Raw genomic sequence first — 20,424 nt, forward strand, 5'->3', positions numbered from 1 at the left:
AGTCTTGGGTGACTAGTCATCAATCTTTGCCTTCTTTGCTTCTCTTTTGTTAACTCTGCAAAATTCTTGGTACTACAGCTATCCTGGGTAGTGAGGGAGGTGTACTCTGTGGGCTTCCCCAACAGAAATGAAATAAAATCTCTACAGTGGGGTGAGGAATAAGGAGAGCAGCTCAGTTTCATACCTGTTGCTTCCCTTTAGCCATTTGGATGGGGAATTTGCTCCCTGTGTCCCTTCATGTCATAGGAAGCTGTTCCTACACTTCAACTTGTCTCTCCTCATTTCCTGGCTTCTTCTTCTCCCTCTCCCTCCACTGTCTTCCTACATATCAGGCTCCATATGTCAGCTTTCCAGTTGCTGTTTAGCAAAGGCCAGGCAGCTGGGAATGCTCTAAGGTAGTGCTCTCCAAAGATGTTTTGGGGTTCTCAGTTCTCAGAAGCCACAGTCCAGCAGTCAAAGATTCTGGGAACCATAGTTCAACAACATTTGCAGGGATTCTCTGTTACAATCTCATGTGTTTCAGATCCGTTTGTAGGCTCTCGGAGTTGCAGCCTCTCCGGTCATTGGGTTCCACTCTGACAGCAGGAAAGTGCAATGAGTTGGTGCATGACAATATTTAATGGGTTTCTTGGAAGTTTTTGCCTTTCTGTAACTGGAGCTGGTGAAATGCAGTGATTAGAACGTAAGACTAGTTTGTAGGAAAGTGTGGTTCAGATCCCCACTCAGCCATAAATTTTAGTGGATGACCGTGGGCCTGTCACTGGTCATGGTGGAACAATAATATTTTTGCTTGTTAAAGCTAGGATATGCAATTATATTTTGTCCACACATACAGAGCATTAACATTTTTTGTGATGAAGCCTCTAAAGTCGTTTCCTAGCCCCAGAAAAAGCTAGGATCTTAATGCTTTCAAGTTGGCTTAAGATTCTGGTTTGTTCCAACCACTGTTTCCTAGGTCAGATGAAACAGGAGACCATGGCTAGTAATTACAGACTTTCCAGTTTAATTGTGGGAATAGCTCAAAAAGAAGAGGGAATGTATTTCATGCACAGGTAAAATAATCTCAACTTGGATGCTCTCTCTGAGTCTGAACTACTTCACAAAGTTGTTGTGATGATAAAAGGGGCTGGAGAGCCATGCCTTCTGCCTTGAGTACTTTGGAACAAGGGGCAAGATATACATATAATAGATAAAAATACAAAAATAAATACATCAGAAATGTGACAATCCACATTTAATTTTAACTTTTTATATCAAAAGCACAAAAAATTCAGCCTGAAATAAGGGCCTCTTTTTAAACACCCAAAGGAATTTATAATTCTCAGAGCATAAATGCTCCCCCTAATGGCAAAACATAAATGATATATACTAAGCATTATGTGACCTGGGGTAAAATATGTGTATTTTTTTCCTTCTATAAACATGGCAAAATATAAAAGAAGTAAAAAAAGACTTGATTGAAGTGATGATGAAAGCTTCTTTATTGTCCCAGGAAGGTATGAAATATCCAATATGCAAACTTCAAAAAGATTCATGTTGCAAAAATGGAGGTGTTAAAACAGGGTGGGGAAACTGCCAAATGGTGCCTGCATTAAAAGATTCTAGAGCTCCTTTCATTCTGAAATTACTTTGGCAAGTAATTTTGTGGATGAAAGCTGCATTCCACATATGTTTCTCTATTAATGAGGTGCTTGGAGTATAATTACTTATACCTTCCTCCCACCTTTGTTTACAGCTGAGCGGAAGCGTTCCCTAGGCAAAGACTACCATCCCCTTTGTCTGAAGTGCTACCACTGCAAGCGGCAACTCAGCCCTGGCCAGCATGCCGAGGTAGGGAAAAAAAACATTGCCACATCTGTCTGTTCCAGTTACTCATTAGTTACACCCTGACAACACAAATTGCCTCCACTGATGGAGTTCTGCATTTTCAAAGGGCTGCCCAAGATTGGGTTTGCAACCCAAAGTTACTGAAACCACTTTTGCATAGAGAAAAAAAGAGCAGGAGCAAAAGTGAGAAAGTGGGGATTCCACTTCCCTTGAAACTAGCAACATGCCTGTCATTATGTCAGGAAGGGAGATCTGCATGTTGCAAGGATGCCAGTTTACACTGGGGTTGGGTGGCCTGGTGTCAATCAATGAAGCCGTGATTTAGCTTCATCTAAACGAAGCTATCCAAGATGCTAAATCTATGGGGTCAGCCCCTTTGATAGCTTTTGTTGTTCCTGTGTGTCTTCAAGTCGTTTCCAACTTATGGTGACCCTATAATAGGATTTTCTTGGCAAATTTCTTCAGAGGGGGTTTGCCATTCTTTGTGGCTGAGAGAGTGTGACTTGCCCAAGGTCACCCAGTGGGTTTCAGCGGGGATTCAACCCTGGTCTCCAGAGTCATAGTCCAACATACAAACCATTACAACACATTTTTTTTTCATACTAATATCTGGGCTGTCTTCAATTCCTCACTGATTGACATTGGAGCTCCCAAGGGACACTACAAGTTTTTATGTGAAAATGTGTGTAATTTATTACCAAATATTGTTGTTGTTACTAATGCCAGCAGTTTGACTTCAACTTACAGCCACCCTATAAACGTTAACCTCCATGAGACCCATTCATCTACTTAGGTCCTGCAAACTCCTTGACTAAATGAATCCATCTTCCTTCCCCCCCCCCCCTGCTTTCAGCTTTTTCCAAATTCGAGTGAGTCATGTTGTCTCATGTCGATATTATGACAACCTCAGGTTAGTTGTTTTGGCTTTTAGTGAGGCTTGAGGCTTGATTTGTTCTCAGATCCATTTATTCATCTTTTTGGCACTCTGTAGTATCCATAGAACTCTCCTCCAGCACATTTCAAATGAACTTATTCTTTTCCTGTCAGCTTCCTTTTTCTCCAGCTTTCACAGCCATACTGTATGCTTATGAATACTGGATAGTGCTGTAAACATTGTCTGTATACAGAACCAGGTTGCATGTCACCCCAGAGTCTCCATCGGTTTTTGCCTGGGCACACACAGTCAAGGCAAGAAGGTAGATTGTACCTTCATCTGCACTTTTATATGAGAAAGCTAAGGGGTTTCTCAAGGATATCATTGGGGTGGAGGCTATGTCTGCCCTTCAAGCCCTACTTGTGTTATTTCTTCTTGAATGCATCCCATCCCTTGTTTGCAAACTGTTTTCTTGTCCTCTGAACTCTTAGCAGGAACCAGTGAGAACTGATGTAGTCCCGGTCTACCTAGTGCTTTAATTTCATTTGTAGAGTTCCTCCCTAGTTTCATGATTCTTCACTATGCAGCTACATTATAATGCCAGGCTGTGGATGAATGTTACAGGTTGAGTCTCCCTAATCCAGAATACCAAAATATTCCAAAATGCAAAATTGTCCACATGGGTGCCTGAGATAATGATACCTTTACTTTCTTATCATTTAGTGTACACAAACTTTTTTTTTCATGCACAAAATTATTAAAAATATTATGTATGTAAAATCACCTTCAGACTAAATTTATAAGGTGTATATGAACCATAAATGAATTTCATGTTTAGACTTGGGTCCTATTGCCAAGATATCTCAATAAGTAAAAAATCTGAAATCCCAAACACTTTTGGTCCCAAGCATTTAGGATAAGGGAGAATCAACCTGTACTAAGTTTTTTTTTTTCCACGTATACGGAGATTAGCTGAAAAGAGACTCCCCCAACTAGATTTGTGCCAAATTTGTATGACTCCAGTTGCCATCACCACATCCAGTTATGCAGAATGCTGTCTCGGTGGGGACAATGGAGATGATAGCCCAACACCTCTGCAGATTTGGAGAAGCTGTGTCAGGTAGAGAAGAGGTTAGGCAAAGGAAGATTCAGTTCTCACCAGCTGAACCTTGACTTCAGAAATCCTCACATCAGAGACCATGAATGTCTATATGCTATGGAAAGCTTAAAAGCCATCACATTGACTGCAACAGCAGTGAACAGAAAGTATGCATTAATTAAATCCAGATGCCCCATTGTTGCAAGATGCCCACCAGGAAAGGTTTCACACTAAAATCCATAACATCTTCCTTAAATCATTCTGTTGAGGTGGAGGCAGAGCCCTTGCAGCCAACACATGTGGGTGATAACATTATGTAGCTTTCAGTAGTGCGCTCAGTTGCAGAAATTTTTAGTTCAGCAATAAAAGATTATCTCTCTTATTTGAAGTCAGGAAAAAGAAGGGAGCCCAGAAAACTTCATTATTCCATTTCAGGAAGGAGAGCTGTGAAGTGTTGACTTCTCATGTTGGATAACGGGAAAAGAGAATCAATTCCAATATGGTTCTTTCAGGGCAAACCCAAAGCAAGAGAATTAAGCTCACCAACATTGCAAAGTGCTTTTCCTAAGAATGTCTGATCCAGTTTGCAGCATTAAATCAAGTTTTCTTTATAGGCTGTATGAAAAATTCATAGTATATGGAACAGCCCTAATACCTGCACAGCATGTGGCACAGCATGGGGGGAAATACTATCATTTCAGCTGCATTTGAAATTCTTGGGGGGAACCAAACTATGCAGACTGAGCATAAAAATGTACAACTGCAAGGCTATTTCCTGAGATTTACCTATTATGAGTTCCTCTCCCTGTCAGTCTTTTCTATACTTGAGAGCTCTATGTTTAAGAATATGGGCTTGATCTGAATGTCTGATCAAACTGGTACCAGTCTCTTTAAGAGAAAGCCTAGAGAAGTTACCTTTTAGATTACAAATCCCAGAAACCCAAAGCTATCATGGAAAGTGGAATTTTAAAAATATATATCCTTTCCAGGTTCTGATTAGGAAGGGCTAAAGATGCCCAAAATGTGCTGAATGGTTCTGTTGCTGGAAGCCTTTCATTATTTCATTAGCCTACTCAATATGTTGAAATAGATAGTATGGGATTTGGAAAGCAATGGCCAAAATACTGGGACACTGATGCCTGCACCCAAAAAGTACTTTTTTTTTATTTGTTATCATACCTTTCTCCTGGCAAAGAATTCAAAGTAGCTTACAACAGTTTAAAACTAAGTTTTGCTAAAATCATATATTGCAAAAGTTTTTTTAAAAAAAACCAAACTCAACAAATAATTCTATTTTTAAAAGCACATAATTAAAGTGAACTAACGCACAGGTACAGGATTTTAATCCATTTTACTTCACCTAATATGCCTCTCTTGTTCCTTTGGGGGAGGAATTTCTCCTTCAGAAATGCTGTTTGCATTAGGAAGAAATCTCCCAATGGGAGGGATTTTCCCCCAACGCAAAGAGCACCATCAGAGAAGAGGTGTTTTTTTTTTTGTCAAACTTCAGCATGGAAGTAAAAGATTTAAAACACTGCCTGTAGCAAGCTTTCTTACTGCCACACCATGGAGTTGTTTTCAAGTTTTCTTACTGCCACTCCAATGGAGTTGTTTTCAATTTATGGCAATCTAAGGCCTGTTCCAGACTGCCAAAATAAAGCTGCTTCGGGTCTCTTTGGAGGTATGCTGTTTAAATGATGCATGGGTTTTAAGAGTCCGGAGGTCATGCCAAAGCCACACTCCATTCCTAAGCACTGGAGTGCAGCTTTGGTGCAGCTTCCAGATTCTTTGGATGCATGCATCATTTAAACAGCATACCTCCAAAGAGACCCGAAGCAGCTTTATTTTGGCAGTCTGGAACAGGCCTAAATTAACCTTATAAACAGGTTTTCTTGGCAAGATTTGTTCAGAGGGATTTAGTGTTTGCCTTCCTTTGAGATTGAGAGAGTGCAACTTGCCCAGATCACCCAGTGGGTTTCCATAGTTAAGCTGAGATTCGAATCCTGGTGTCCAGAGTCATACGCCAAATGCTCAAACACTACACCATGCTGGCTCTCATGGATAGTATTTGCATTTTGCTCAAAAGTGCAAGTTAAATGCTAAAATGTCAGGTTTGGGTCTGGGAAAATAATCTCCCAAAATCACTTGAGATCCTTTAGGTTTGTTGGCAAAATCTGGAAAAGTGACATTTTTGGACTATAAATCTCAGAATTCCACAGCCAGTATGGCCTGAGTACCTTTTCGAAGTTCTGTCATGGGCTAGGATAGGACGAGGCAAGGACACCATGCACCCATGCAGGATAGTAATAGTTTTCAGTTTTCTCCATGAATGTAGTTTCATATTCAAAGTCTTAACAAGACTTTGACTACCATCAACCACCATCTCCTTCTCATCACTTCCCTGTGAAGTCTAGTGCAGCCATTCTTAATATATGGTTGGCAGACCCCTAAGGAGCTGAAGTGTGAGTGAGGCACCCTGGGTGCCTCACTCACCTTCCCTGGCTCTTTTCCAACTGACCTGCCTCCTTATGGCTGAGGTGACTGTGGAGATGCTGGGTGCATTGGAGGGAAGAAGCCTGGGAGGCTGATACCGGCACATGGTGGGGAGTGGAGTGCCCTTCCCCCCCCTCTTCAGGTGGGTGGTGCCACCATTGCTGTGCCCCCTGCAGGGCTCACTTCTCCTTCCTGCCCCTTCTTTCTGTAGCTGGAGTGCACATGAAGCAAAAGGCTTCATTGCAGTCCTGGGGGTGTAGCAGTTAAATGCCTGTACTGCAGCCACTCACTCACAAACCACAAGGTTGTGAGTTCAATCCCAGCCAGGGGCTCAGGGCTGAGTCATCCTGGCATCCTTCCAATGGCCTGTTACAGACTGCCAAAATAAAGCTGCTCAGGTCTCTTTTGGAGTATGCTATTAAATGATGCATGGGTTCTAAGAGTCCAGAGTCGCACCAAAGCCACACTCCATTCCTAACACCAGAGTGCAGCTTTGGTGCAGCTTCCAGATTCCTAGGATGCATGCATCATTTAAAAAGCATACCTCCAAAGAGACCTAAAGCAGCTTTATTTTGCAGTCTGAACAGGCCAATGTCTCTAAAAAAAGTACCCAGCTTGTTGGGGGCAATTAGCTTACACATTGTAAACCACTTAGTACATCAGTAAGTGGTATAAAGGTGTACTTGCTGTCGCTATTGCTAAAAAGCAACCGTGGCTAGACTGAGTCAATATGTATAGTAAGCACACTATTTTATGCACTTTAGGTTTTTAAATCTTAAGTTAAGTTTTGGGGCAGTGGCATCCCCGCCTGTGTGAAGGTTGAGGCAGCATCCTTAGAAGAATGACCCAATGGCACCATGGTGGGTGGGGCGTGCTTGGCCTCCCTCAGTGCTGCCATGTTGTTCTCCTCATGAGCAGAATGAGCCAATGGCACTGGGGGTGCGCTCGGCTTCCCTCAGTGCTGCCACGTCATTCTCCTTTTGAGGAGAAAGATCCAACAGCAAAGAGAGGTTGTGACTGGATGCTACTCATCCCTCTTCTGGGGTGCCACCCACTGTGAACCACTCTCCCCATGATACCACTGCTTGGGGGTTCTGCAGCAACAAACAATATTTCAAGAGGGTTCCTGGTAAATAAAAGGTTAAGAACCACTGGTCTAGTGAAAGAAGATCTGTGATGCCTTGTCCTTTGCCCTTTTATCGCCTGCCTCTGGCCATTAGGAGTAGCGAAACTGAGCCTGATAGCATAGCAACATGAGAGCAGGAGATATACTGTTGGCACAGTGGGTAAATGCCTGTACTGCAGCCATTCACTCGAAACCACAAGGTTGTGAGTTCAAGACCAGCAAAAGGGCTCAAGCTCAACTCAGGCTTGCATCCTTCCGAGGTCACTAAAATGAGTACCCAGACTGTTGGGGGCAAATTAGCTTACTTGTTAATTAGCTTACTTGCTGTTCACCGCTATGATCTTTGGAATAGCGGTATAAAAAAACAACAACAGCGTGCATCCTGGACCATCTCTAGGCTGGATCCAGTCAACCAATTTGCTAATCAAGTACACTTGTCCCTCCATATTTGCTAGGGTTAGGGGAGCAAGACCCCCGTGAATATGGGAAAACCGCAAATAACAAAACACTATTTTTACCTGAGAGGACACCTATCTAGGAATCTCTAGGTCCTCCAGTGCAACTCTGTGGTAAATGTCCAACATACACTGACCATAGAATGGCAGTGGAGTAGCTACAAATGGTCTTTCAGTGCAACTTTTAGTTAAAGTTGACCACAGAGTTGCACTGGAGGACCTAGACAGTCCTAGAGAGAACATATTAATGAAATCCATGAATAATCAAATCCGCAAATATCAAACCTGCAAATATGGAGGGATGACTGTATTACAATAAGTAGCCATTTGGATGCTCAGGTGCACTTGCAGATCTTTCAGAAGCCCATGGCTTCCCCTACTTCTGAGAGATGTTCATATCCAGTTTTTAGAAAGGGAGGCTTTGCCTGTCATGGGTGTTTCCTGGATACCAGATTTAGGTGTAAGTCTGCTACATTTTGAAGATAGAAAAAATCATTCAAATATGAGATTATCTACCTGTAGTTCATAATGGTATGTCCAAGAATTCTTGGACCACATGATCTTATTGTAATTGTAGTGTGATGGTTTAAGGTTAGACTGTGACTGGATTCGAATTCTGGCTCAGCCATGAAACCCACTGAGTGACCCTGGGCAAGTCACACACTCTCAGCCTCAGAGGATGAACAATGGCATACCTCTTCTGAAGAAACTTGCCAAGAAAACCCCAATGACACATTCATTTTATAGTCATGTTAAGTCAGACATAACTTGAAGGCACACAACAACAACAACAACAACAACAACAACAGATGAGCCCCATGGATTTCAGCTGGAGACGTAAGCAAAGCAACTTTATTCTATGAGATGTAATGCTGTAGTGCCACTGAGAATGTGAAGAGAGTTTTTCCTTCTCCACTTCAGTGCATTGAAACTTCTCAAATATATTTTTAAAGGCAGTCTTTAGTCTGAGTCACTCATTATCTAAATACTACACTAAAGTGACTTAATGCAAGTATAATTAATCTGAATGGAACTTAACCTGGCAGAGCACCAAGATTAATTAGCTAGTTAGTTAATTAGTTAATAGATACACCACCTTTCCCCCAAGATTGGGACTTGAGGCATCTCACATCTCATGATTTAAAAACACATACAACCAAAAGCACAATAAATTGATATTAGAACACAATTAACCAGATTATTATATTAAACTAACAACCCAGTTAAAAACAATTTTAAAACCACCCCCCTCAACTCAAAGCCACTTCCTGAGCAGCCAGTCAATTGCCATAAGTATGCCTGAATCAAAAAGTTGCTCCTATGTCAGTGGGGGAAAAAAATGAGGATGAGGCTTTCCTTAAAGGAGAGTTTGGCAGCTTTGGAGCAGCCACCAAGAAGGCCTTCTCTGCATTGTTCCTTCAGAGAATAGCTCTGTTCTCGCGCTGGCTATCGGAGTGCTTTGACAATGGGCCAGCATACAAGAACCTCTGAGCTTTAAGCAGTGTTCTGCTCTGTTCAAAGCAAATCATTATTTTAATAAAAGGAGAATAAAGCCTAAACCAATGCTAAGCACAACTACAAAGTCAGTATGAGCTTCCCACACTCCTTTCCTTAGTAGTTTCTCACAGCTCTCATCTTGTTCTCCTGTGTAACAGCCATGTGATTTACTCTGCATGATCATATCCACCTCTTTGCCAGAATTTAAATCCTATTAACAAGAACATTTGAGGGAGGCATAATGACATACCTCCTCGATCCTTACATTGAAACGGCTTGAAACTCAAGGTGTGTTTTGAGAGATTGGAGGAGGGAGTGGGGGAATATTAATAAGAAAAGGTAGAGAGCAATCGCTCCCACTCGGTGTTTGCTGGAAGGGTCCTACTGTATACACCTGGTGCATATGCTATAAATAATTTTGTATTAGCACATGATTTAAGTTTAATAGGCTTCACGGAGAAAATCACCTGGCTGGATTTAAAAGGTCCCAAAGGAGCACAAGGCAATCCAATCTTTCAGGCATCTTCCAGCAGGTGTATATTGAAAGGAGACAAGTGAAATGTATTTATTATTCTGTCCCATTATATTAAATTTATACCACAGTACATAAAATATGAAATATTATTTTCAGTTAAATTGCTTTCATGTCCTGCCCAATGCTTAAAAAAAAAGAGTTTGACAGCAGTTTGAAACAGTGAAATCCAACCTGTTTAATCTAATTAAATTGGTTAAAATTTAAATTAAAAGAGGCAAAAATAATGATTACAAATCTGCATTAGCAGTGTCTAATAAAATGTCATTTAAAATAGTGAGATTTTTTTTTCTTTTCTGCATGCTCACTGGAACAACTGGTTGCTAAAAACCAGACTGGCTGTAAAAGTGACTTCCACAGAGCTTGGAAAAGTAACATATTTGGATGTTGTTGTTGTTGTTGTTGTGTGCCTTCAAGTCATTTCTGACTTATAGCTCTTGGAATCTGGGAGTTGTGCTCCAAAAAGTATTTTCCCCCAAGCTCTGGCATTCCTGAATGCTCTTGATAGGGAAGCTATTGTTAGCAAGACCAAGCCAAGTTGAAAACATGGTTTCAGATTTTAGTTTATTCTTAAATATCAGTTTACACAAACTATAGTTTCTCCAGTGTTAGTCCTCACAGCAAACGGTGGTATCATCATCATCATCATCATCATCAATCATCTACTTATACCCCACCTTTCTCCCAATAGATGGACTCAAGAAGTGCAGAACCAGATGCTTCTAATTTCTTCTTTTAGAGTTCAAAGAAAAGGGGAATTAACAGCATACAAAGGAAGCTACAATGGACCCTTGATATCCACTGGGGGTTGGTTCCCGGACCCCCCTAGATACCAAAATCTGTGGATGCTCAAGTCTCATTATATACACTGGCATAGTAAAATGGTGTCCTTTATATAAAATATTTGCTTTTGGAGATTAAAAAAAATAAACACATTTTCAAGCCATGGATCATTGAATCTGTGGATGCAGAATCCGTGGAACTGGAAGTCTGATATACACTACTGTTTGCCCTACAAGTTTCACCTTCTCCTTTTGGTATTCAAATTATAAAAAAAAATCTTATTATAGCTCAGGTGGCATATGATAAAAGTTCCAGTGCTCTAGGAAAAAAAAACAGTAAATGACCATGGATCAAAGTTGTGTTGTCTAAAGGGTGACCAGATGTCATCACAGCAGAGGAGGACAAAGTACCACAAGGATATTCAAGAAAAATGTAGGCCATTGCAATACAAAAGCTAAAAACAATTGTGTTAAATTCATGCTTCTTAATCATGTTCAAAATGGAGGACATTTTGAAATTCCTCCTGGACAGAAAGATGAAATGGAGGACATGTCCTGGAAAAGGAGGCCATCCGATCACCCTGGTTGTCTATCATCAACTGACTAGTAGTGGCAGCCACTTTCATGTTATTTTTCTCTCCTGCAAGACACAAATGAATGATTAGCCTGAGTGGAAAGGCAATCATTAATTCTTTCACTATTCCATTTTCACAGTATGATGACAAACCCTACTGTACTCACTGTTACCTTCAGCGCTTTGGACCAAGAGGTAAATTCCTGTTTTGAAAACCATTGTTCCTTAATAGCACAGAACTGTTTTGAACATGTACCCAAACTGGGTGATTAAGTGGATGGAAGTTCTGAAATTTTCTGGATTCCCCTCCCCAAAATTCCTAATTTTCCCCCAAATTTCTAAATTTTGTAAACAATGCAATATTTGCTTCTGTGAATTTGGAATGTAGTTCCAGCAACCTTGAATAGACAAAAGCAGACTGCAGCTGTACAGTGCTTATGGCCATATAACATAAATGGCCACTGCTCTTGGTTTGGGTCCCTTGCCTGGGGTTCTCCAGAACTACTTCCCTAACTACAATCACCCAGGGATTATTTTGATTCCTGGAATACATCAATGCCTAAGATCCAGGACACTACCACACTATACTGTTATAGTGCTATTCTTCCACTCAAACTGCTATGGATGCCTCCTGTGGAAACTTGAGGTTTGCAGTTTAGGGAAGGGCATTTAAAATTCTCAGCAATTAGGCCTCACCAAACTACAAATTCCAGAATTCCACAGGAAGCAGACATAGCAGTTCAAGTGGAACAACAGCACTATAACAGCATAGTGTGATATCGGGCATTATATCAAGCAAGTATAGTGTAATGCTCTGCCAACACAATTCTGTGTCTACCCCTGCATATATCTCCTCCTCCTCCTCTATCTTCAGGATGAGTGCAAGAGACTATCCTCTAACCAGTTTTTCATTGCAGGGAAAGGCATTATGTGCATAGGAATGTGCATCTTTGTGTGTATAGGTCCTTTTCTTATTAACAGTTCAATTCAGTTTATTCTGTTTGAAGCAAGCAGATGTTTTACACTGACACAAGAAGAAGCAACAAGAGAACAGCTTAACATAGAAGTAATTGAACCTCATGGGTAGGGTGATTTCCCAAACCCTTTTAAGGATTTGTAGTGCATACTTGGCTAAAAATGTATATGTTCTAAAAGATGCACATTTTGTAACATCAGATAGTTAGAAAGCATGAGATGAGAAACCTATGAATGATTTTAACAAAAGAAAAATATATGTGTTTCTAAGATCATTGTACATGGGACATCCAAGCAAAACCTGGATTAAATCCTCAATTAAGACAGAATTACATCCATACACTCTGTTCTTAATAGGTAGATTTTGATATATATATATATATATATCTGGACTGTTAGTGGGAAAACATTTAACTTTGCTTGTGTAAAGACTATCTTCATTTTAATATTTGTAATGTCCACCATATATCTTGGTAAGCATAAGTGCAAGTGAATAATAGAAGAAGAAAAATTCTTATTAACAACAAATGTGCAGTTTTGTGGAGAATATGTGATTATGTTCTCATGGCCCATGCACCCAGTGAACAAGTTGGCATGCATCCAGGTGGCACTTAATTCATTGTTGGTGGCTGGTGGCCCCTGTGTCAGTGAGGTGCTAAATCTGCTCTGACTTTTAGTTTGAAATATCAAGGAGCCTTTTAAGGTGCTGAATCTATTTCAGGTAGGTTCAGGATATTTAATGTTCCGACCACAAACCAGAGCCTGATTGACATAGAAGCCATCAGCCTCTACTTGAACCAGTTCCATATATCTTGTGATGCAGAAAGTGAAACAGTACACTTCATTCAAGGAAGCAGACTCAAATCTACAAAGCTTGTGCCACTTAGGGGTCCATTCAGACTACCTTTTGCACCGAACTGTAACCGAGATTAAAAGTGGGAAGTTCCCATTGGTGCCAGTTTTAATACATCTATATCAGGGGTTTGCACACCCGATCCAGGGCAAATTCCCCTTAGAGTGTTTTTTCCGAAAGTGGATTATTTCCGGTTTCTTTTTGGAAAAACCGTTTCTTTCCTGCTGCCGGCAAATGTGAACTTGGCCCTGGTCATAATCGGATCAAGTTCAGGGGAGGGATTTAGATCAGAGGGTGGGGGGGTGGGTGGAACATGCCTCTCCTCTTGCACTGGTCACTTTGCAAATGGCATTTTCTCTCTCTTTTTGGTAATTTTTATTTTCGACGTACTGTATTATGCGAATGCTTGTGCTACAGATTGATACATATTGATAGAATGTGTATCCTTGGTCTACATTTCCCTTTTGTTTGCTTGCTGCCGGCACGGCAGCCAAAATAAAAGCAGAGCACTTTTGGCTCTGCTTTCACCAGGGGGGATTTTTGGGGGTTAACCCTGGGCATTGCTAGGGAGGACGTTTGGGAGGGTTTTTGTTTGTTTGTTTGTTTGTTTTTGTTATTATTAATTTTACAATTTGACAGAATATGTGAACACTGCCACTAGATTTTTTAAAAGGGGGGGAAAGGAACCACTCATGCCATTAACCAACGTTGCCACTGAAATTTTTTGAAAAAAGACACTAATGGCACTATTTTTGAAAGGCACTAAAGGCAAAGGTACCCCAATGGCCAAGGCTCCTTGTGTCTCTCTCTTTTCTTATGTGCCAAATTAGAAATCATTTGATTGACAACAAGGAGGCTCCATTTTAAAGTGCTACTTTTTGAAATGTGAACGTCAGTGGGGCAAATTACACCGAGGGGCTTCAATTGGGATAAAGGTAGTGTGAACTTCTTTCCGGGGAGATTCGGTACTGGCTTAGCGGATCTAGACCGGATCTACCCAGGGCAAAAGAGCTAATGGGAATGGGGCCTAGTCTGAAAGGTGCTACAAGATACGTTTGCACACTAATATTCCAGATGGGGCAACTATCTGTTGAATATGATGCATGGAATATCTTCAAACTAGATCAGAGACAGGGCAAGAATGAGGACAGTTAAATCAGTGATGTTCCTGTAGTGAGTTACTTGGATTTCCTTAAATAAGAAGTCCAAGGGCATGCTAGCAATGGTGTGGACAGATTCAGGCCTCTATGTAATTATTTGCCAATCTTAGATGGAAAGCGTGCTTGTGTCATCAGCTTTTAGCTACCTTACTTGGCAGGGATCTTCAAAGAGATCCATTGTGTTCAATATATAATTGTAATTCTGCCATGGTTCTTGCTTCAGCAAACGTTCTGCATTTGGAAACATGCAGACAGAAGGAAAGGGATAGAAATCTCTTTTCATTTCACAGGAGCAAGGAAAGAAGCTGTGGTTTTACTTGCATCAGCTTGGCCAGCCATCCTTCTATGCTTGACGTCTGGCATAAAGGGATGAGGAAAGGTGAAAATGAATGAGATGCTAATTCCTTCTTTATACATGGTGGACTCTGCTGCCATTTAGTCAGCAAGCCCTTTTCCAGCTCTGGCCAAGTGGAGCGTCACATCATATGTTGCTTTCCAGTTATGACAGTGAATGAGCCCAGCGCTTTCTCAGGAGAAATGTGGTAGTGCTGATGAGGATCTAGGAAGATTTCTTCCACTTTTCAGTGTCCATCTTGTGTACGTGAATGGGATTTGGAGAAACCTCTGATAGCCCAGTGGGTAAATTGCTTCACATGTATCACATACACTTAAAAACCCGGCATAGGAATATATTCCCTGCTTCTTACAAAGCATTGTGATTGGCATTCAGTCATTGAGAGAAAAGTACAATGGAACTGAGAAAATAAGTATGGAAATGTCTGGAATAAATTTTATTTTATCACATTAAATTAAAACTATCTTGAGAAGTAGTCAAAAACATAGTCTGTACTAGCATGCAAATGAGTCTTGTAGCTCCTTTGAGACTAACAGGGTGAAGGAAGTTTGTAACATATGCTTCTTGTTGATTCAGTCTACTTCATCAGATGCATCTGGTGAAACAGAATCTATGAAAGCTTATTTTACATATTTCTTTCTCTCGGGTAATCTCTAAGGTGCTACAAGATTCATTTGTGCTGAGAAATACTGTTATTGATTATGTTGTTACTAACTTGAATAACCTTACATTCTGGGTTTCCAAATTAGTCAGTCAAATACCTGAATAAGTACTGTTGTTCTTATATGTCATCAATTTGGCATTGACTTATAGCAACTCTATGAATTAGAGAGCTCCATGAGCCTATCATCTACAGCCCTGCTCAGGTATTGAAGACTCGGCTTTGGCCTCCTTGACTGAATCAATCCATTGGTGATGTGGTCTTACTCTTTTCCATCTGCTTTCCATTTTACTGAGCATAAGCATCTTTTCCAATGACTGAATCAGCATGTATATTCTTAATTCTTCCTGGTCTTGATTGTGACCATGTGTACAAAGTCAAGGCTCCCCCCCCCCCATATCAAATCCTGCATGGATAGACGTGGGATTGAAAAGTCAAAACCAGATGTTACTGCATGCAGCCGAGGCTGGGCAAGTGCAACCTATCTGGAGCCCGGACCCCAGCCATGCTTATCCAGCTGCTTTTCAAAAACTGGAGCTTGTCATTTTTGAAAAGCAGCTGAATAAGTGCTGCTGGGTCCAGGCTGCAGATGGGTTGCACTTTCCTGGCCTCAGCAGTGTGTGATAACATCGGTTTTGAGTTTTCGATCCTGCGTCTATCCCGGCAGGATTTGCAGGTGTGATTATCTCCAAAGTCATGGCAATGTGAGCACTCCTTTCACTGCTCTTCTTTCATTTTGCTGGTTGCCAAATGCAACGGAGGGAAGTTGTAACAAAATGGCATCATATATTTTAAATGAGTTAAAAGTTACCCAGGGAATAACCAGAAGTATACCTGCATTTGGCAACCATCACAGATTGCCGCAAATATTGTCTTTCAGTCTTCTGGCTACCCATTAATATCACTACAGTATAATGCATAATGTTTCTCAGCATCAGCACAATCTCCTGCTGTCTGCTATAGGTACAACAGACCCTTGGTATCTATTGCAGTTTGGTTCTGAGACACCTTGCAGATCCCAGAATCCATGGATGCTTAAGTCCCATTACATACAATAGCATAGTGAAATGGTGTCCCTTATATAAAATGGCAAAATCAAGATTTGGTTTTTGGAATTTATATTTTAAAAAAATATAGTTTCAAGCCATGGATGGTTGAATCCATGGGTAAAGAATCCATGGATGCTGAGGGCCAACTCTATATTAAGTGGGGATCAGGATGCCCAACCTCAGCATGTGTGTCAAACAATATAAATAATATGAGAGTTTATGTTCATTCTGGTTTCTCGTGAGACTAAGAAGTTCAGCTGAGTCCAGGTTTTAATTGAGCAGTTTGGCAGAGCTTCAGCAGAATTCTGAGCAGGTTTAATTTCCTGGCAAGAGGTCTTTGATAGGGATTTCAAAGGAAATACTGTAGATTAGGCTTCTGCAGCATGTTTTACAGTTTGAATCTGTGTTTTAATTACTCACCTCTTGAATACTGGATGTGAGGTACTCCTTCTGCCTATATATAACGTTTTAACAAACATCCTAACATTTATAAAAAAATATTTTAAAGGAACAAGACCTTCAACATCCCGCTCAGCCATCGGAGCATCTTCTGAAATTCCAGCAGAAGTCCGGAAAAAATGGCATCCGACTCCATGAAGGCTGAATGAGATCAACCTGAAATTATGGATAATTTCCTGGAAATGTGAGGCAGCTTCAGACACAGCTATTATCACATATTAGGGTCATGCTTATTTATAGGAAAAATTTGACTATGTTAGAAGAAGATGAAAATTGCACAGGCTATGTTTTGCTAGTTTCCACTCTTAATATGATTTTGGTATGTAAAAGGAATAGCAGCACCGGAAGGTGTAGAATCCATTGCACAATTATTAACTAGCATGTGAATGTATATTTCTAATAACAGGAAAATGTTTTTCTTTCCATCGAAGACAAAATATATACATGAGGTATGTATGAGAACTGGTAAAGTTGACAGATTTAACTAGAATCTGAAAAGTTAGATAGCAACAACTGTTTTACCGAAAAGTATTTATGTATGTTTAAAATGAAGAGGTTCAAAATAAATTCCATCCACATGTTTTGCACAGAATATAAATTCTTTGGAAATATTATTTTTAGCTTGCCGTTTTGCTAGTGTTAAGATTAATTTTAAATTGCATTTTAAAAATAGGATTTCAGGTAACATAAATATTAATCAATACAAACAGAGGTAGTTTCTAAAAATGGAAACACACCTTCCACTGAGTAAAGCATCAGCTTTGATTTGGATAGATTATCGTTAATGTTGTACACTTGTTAAAGCTAATGTTACACTCTTGTTATACAATTGTGAATATCCTTATTAGACGAGGGAGTTTGCTCATGTGGTGTATACAGGCAATATACAATAAAGCTTTGGTGAATGCCTTCATTCTGTTATCCCTTGTGCTTTATCCATCACCACATCATGTAATCCTGTAGCACAAGATGTGATACCAACCAGCTTCAATGACTTTAAAGGGGGATTAGACCAGTTCATAGAGGATAGTGCTATCAAGCGCTAACTAGTCATGAGGGCTGGGTATTGCCTCCAGTACTGGAGGCAAAATGAGTTTGGATGCTTGTGGCTGCAGAATACAAGTGGGAAAGAATCATGAGCCTTCATTCCCTATTATGAGCTTTCCAGAAACATCTTTTTGGCCACTCTGACAACAAAATGCAGGACTAGAGAAGAGTTTGGTTTGATCTAGCAAGGTTCTTCTTGGGTTTTAATGCTCTTAATCCAGGCAAACAAAATGTTGAATGGGTGTCATTACATATTCATAACCAAAGATTTAGCAGGACAGATAAAACAATCCAAATTGTCCACATGACATATTTTTATAGGCACCTACTGTCAGCCTAAGGGGAAGGCAATGACAAACCTTCTCTGAACAAATCTTGCCAAGAAAATCCAATGATAGGTTTGCCTCGGGTCTGAAATGACTTGAAGGCATGCAACACCTAACACACATAAAAACATTTGTTCAACTTTTTCATTTGGGAAAACTAGAGGCTTTAAGTCACTTGAATGACCACATCTGGGTAAGGAGATCAAACTGAAATTGTAGTTTGGAGCTTTCTGTGCCTAGGGATGGATATCCAGAAATATTTTTTAAAATGGGTTAATTGTATATCTGGAAACCCTGAAATAGAGAATTCTGGACAGATGAGGATCTTCACAATGTGGGACATCTTCTGCATAGAAAATACACGCAGAATATGTCTCTATACTGCATTTGCTATCTGCTTATTCTGCTTACAAAATGCTGTTTTCTGTGCAGCAAAATTGTTCGTTATGCAGGAATCCTGTTTTCTATGCAGAAAATGCTGTTGTAGAAAAGTGGTGTGTGTGTGTGTGTGTGTGTGTGTGTGTGTGTGTATTTGGCACAGTTTGAAAGCATGCATAGTCTTTAAAAACTGCGCATTTTTAACAACTTTCTCACACTCAGGTGAAACAAAAATTGTTCTTAGCTGCAAGAACAAAATTTATGAACATTTACATCCCTTGACATGCCCTAGGTACAGACTAGTGATGTCATATGGCAAATGTAGTAGAGGTGTGTCAGTGTGTGTGGCTAGAGGACTTTCTTTTTATTGCAGCAGGTAATATATACAGTGTTATCTGCAGAGCCATGTGTTGCTTGTATGGTATAGACACACGCTCTATAAACAGCTTATACCAGCCATCACAGCTCCTGTGAAAATGTTTAATTCTTTCCGAAAGCATACAGAGGTAGCTGTATTTGCCTTTGGAAAGAAAATTCATTTCTCTAACTTGAGAAAACCACTTTTGAGTCAAACATTGTTTGTGGGAAGTAGAGAAAGCAAATCTACACTCAGATTTTGGCTGCAGTGTGATACACATACATTCCTAAAAGAGCAATAAGAGAGCAGCAGAGCAACAACAATAAAAGCACATTCAAGATCTAACATTCTGCTCTGTGCTCCATCACCTTTGGAATGTTTTTGATAGAGACATGAGAGCAGGAAGACCTTTCTCAATAGTGACATCCAAACCTCTGGGAGAGGTGGGTTGGTCTCTTATCTCTTGAGTTAAAAAAAAGTCTCCTCCTCCTCCTTATGTTGTTGTCTTTGTGTGCCTTCAAGTCATTTTCAGCTTATGGCAACTAGTTCTGTAATGAATCCAGGCCATTCCTGCCTTAAAGCAAAATTTTAAAACTTATCTTTTGCTCTGGACCTTCCAGGAAAATCCAGAACACTTTGGAGCAATGCTGGGCAATTCTTTACACAGCATCCTGTGAGCACTACCAGCACTGGCAGGAGGAGTCACTCCATCTTAGTTCACAACAAGGTGCACAGCCATATGATCAACACTGGTCAACTCAGCCTCTGAGGGAGTGATTCGCACCAGAGGCACAGCAGGATGCATGCATAGACAACTGCCTGTTCCAAAGGGCCCAGGTAATGAGGGGAATTCAGGACATCTACATGACCACAATATTCTGGGAGCAAACTGAAGTACTCTGGCCAGTGTGGACCTGCCCTTATTTCATCTATGTTATTATTTGTTTCTAAAATAGAAGCAAGTCTTATTGGGTGCTTCACTGACATCTGAGTCCCAAAGATCAACTTGGAAAGCTCTGCATGTTCTAAAACACACTGCAGAAACAATCCATTTTGAGACTGCTTTAACTGACCTGGCTCAATGCTAGGGAATTTGGGGAATTGTAGTTTTGTGAGACATTTAGCCTTCTTTGTCAGAGAGCTCTTGTGCCACAACAAAAGCATTATCAAATTGGATAATTTCTGCAGTGTGTTTTGGATGTACAGCTCTAATCCCAATTTCAGTTAACTCCATCTGAAGTTGCCTCTTGCCTCTTAGCACCCCTCCCCCAATATTGCTATTTCTTTCTGTTCATTCATATTTTTAAAACATCACTACTGTCCCTGAATCTGCCTTGTGAATCTGAACATTGATGCTGTACCCACTAATCTGTATATTGAAGGTATCATGGATTTTCAGTGGTGGCCCAGGGATGCAATTTCTGCAGGGCCTCACACTAATAGGGCCAATGCATAATTGAATACTGTATATTGACATTGCAGCATTGCTGCCAACTCATTTCTTTCAGATTCCTGCTAACTTCAGATCCAGAAATCTAATGGAG

General features: G+C 40.4%; 1 protein-coding gene across 2 annotated transcripts in view; it reads left to right on the forward strand.

Annotated features, from left to right (window-relative positions):
• Positions 1-19,836, forward strand: part of LOC121922841 (cysteine-rich protein 1-like) — a 40,829-nt gene extending 20,993 nt beyond the window's left edge. Inside the window, exons 2-5 of one of the 2 annotated variants that reach the window (XM_042452718.1) lie at positions 1,736-1,830; positions 11,400-11,454; positions 16,821-16,955; positions 19,501-19,836. In XM_042452718.1, coding sequence (XP_042308652.1) covers positions 1,736-1,830; positions 11,400-11,454; positions 16,821-16,909 — 239 coding nt within the window. In that variant the 3' untranslated portion in view covers positions 16,910-16,955; positions 19,501-19,836. Of the gene's footprint in view, positions 1-1,735; positions 1,831-11,399; positions 11,455-16,820; positions 17,676-19,500 lie in introns of those variants that run through there. The other variant, XM_042452717.1, reaches the window with a different exon arrangement.
• The last annotated feature ends 588 nt before the right edge of the window (positions 19,837-20,424 follow it).

The sequence above is a fragment of the Sceloporus undulatus genome, chromosome 2 (assembly GCF_019175285.1).
Source record: "Sceloporus undulatus isolate JIND9_A2432 ecotype Alabama chromosome 2, SceUnd_v1.1, whole genome shotgun sequence".
NCBI classification, from domain to species: domain Eukaryota; kingdom Metazoa; phylum Chordata; class Lepidosauria; order Squamata; family Phrynosomatidae; genus Sceloporus; species Sceloporus undulatus.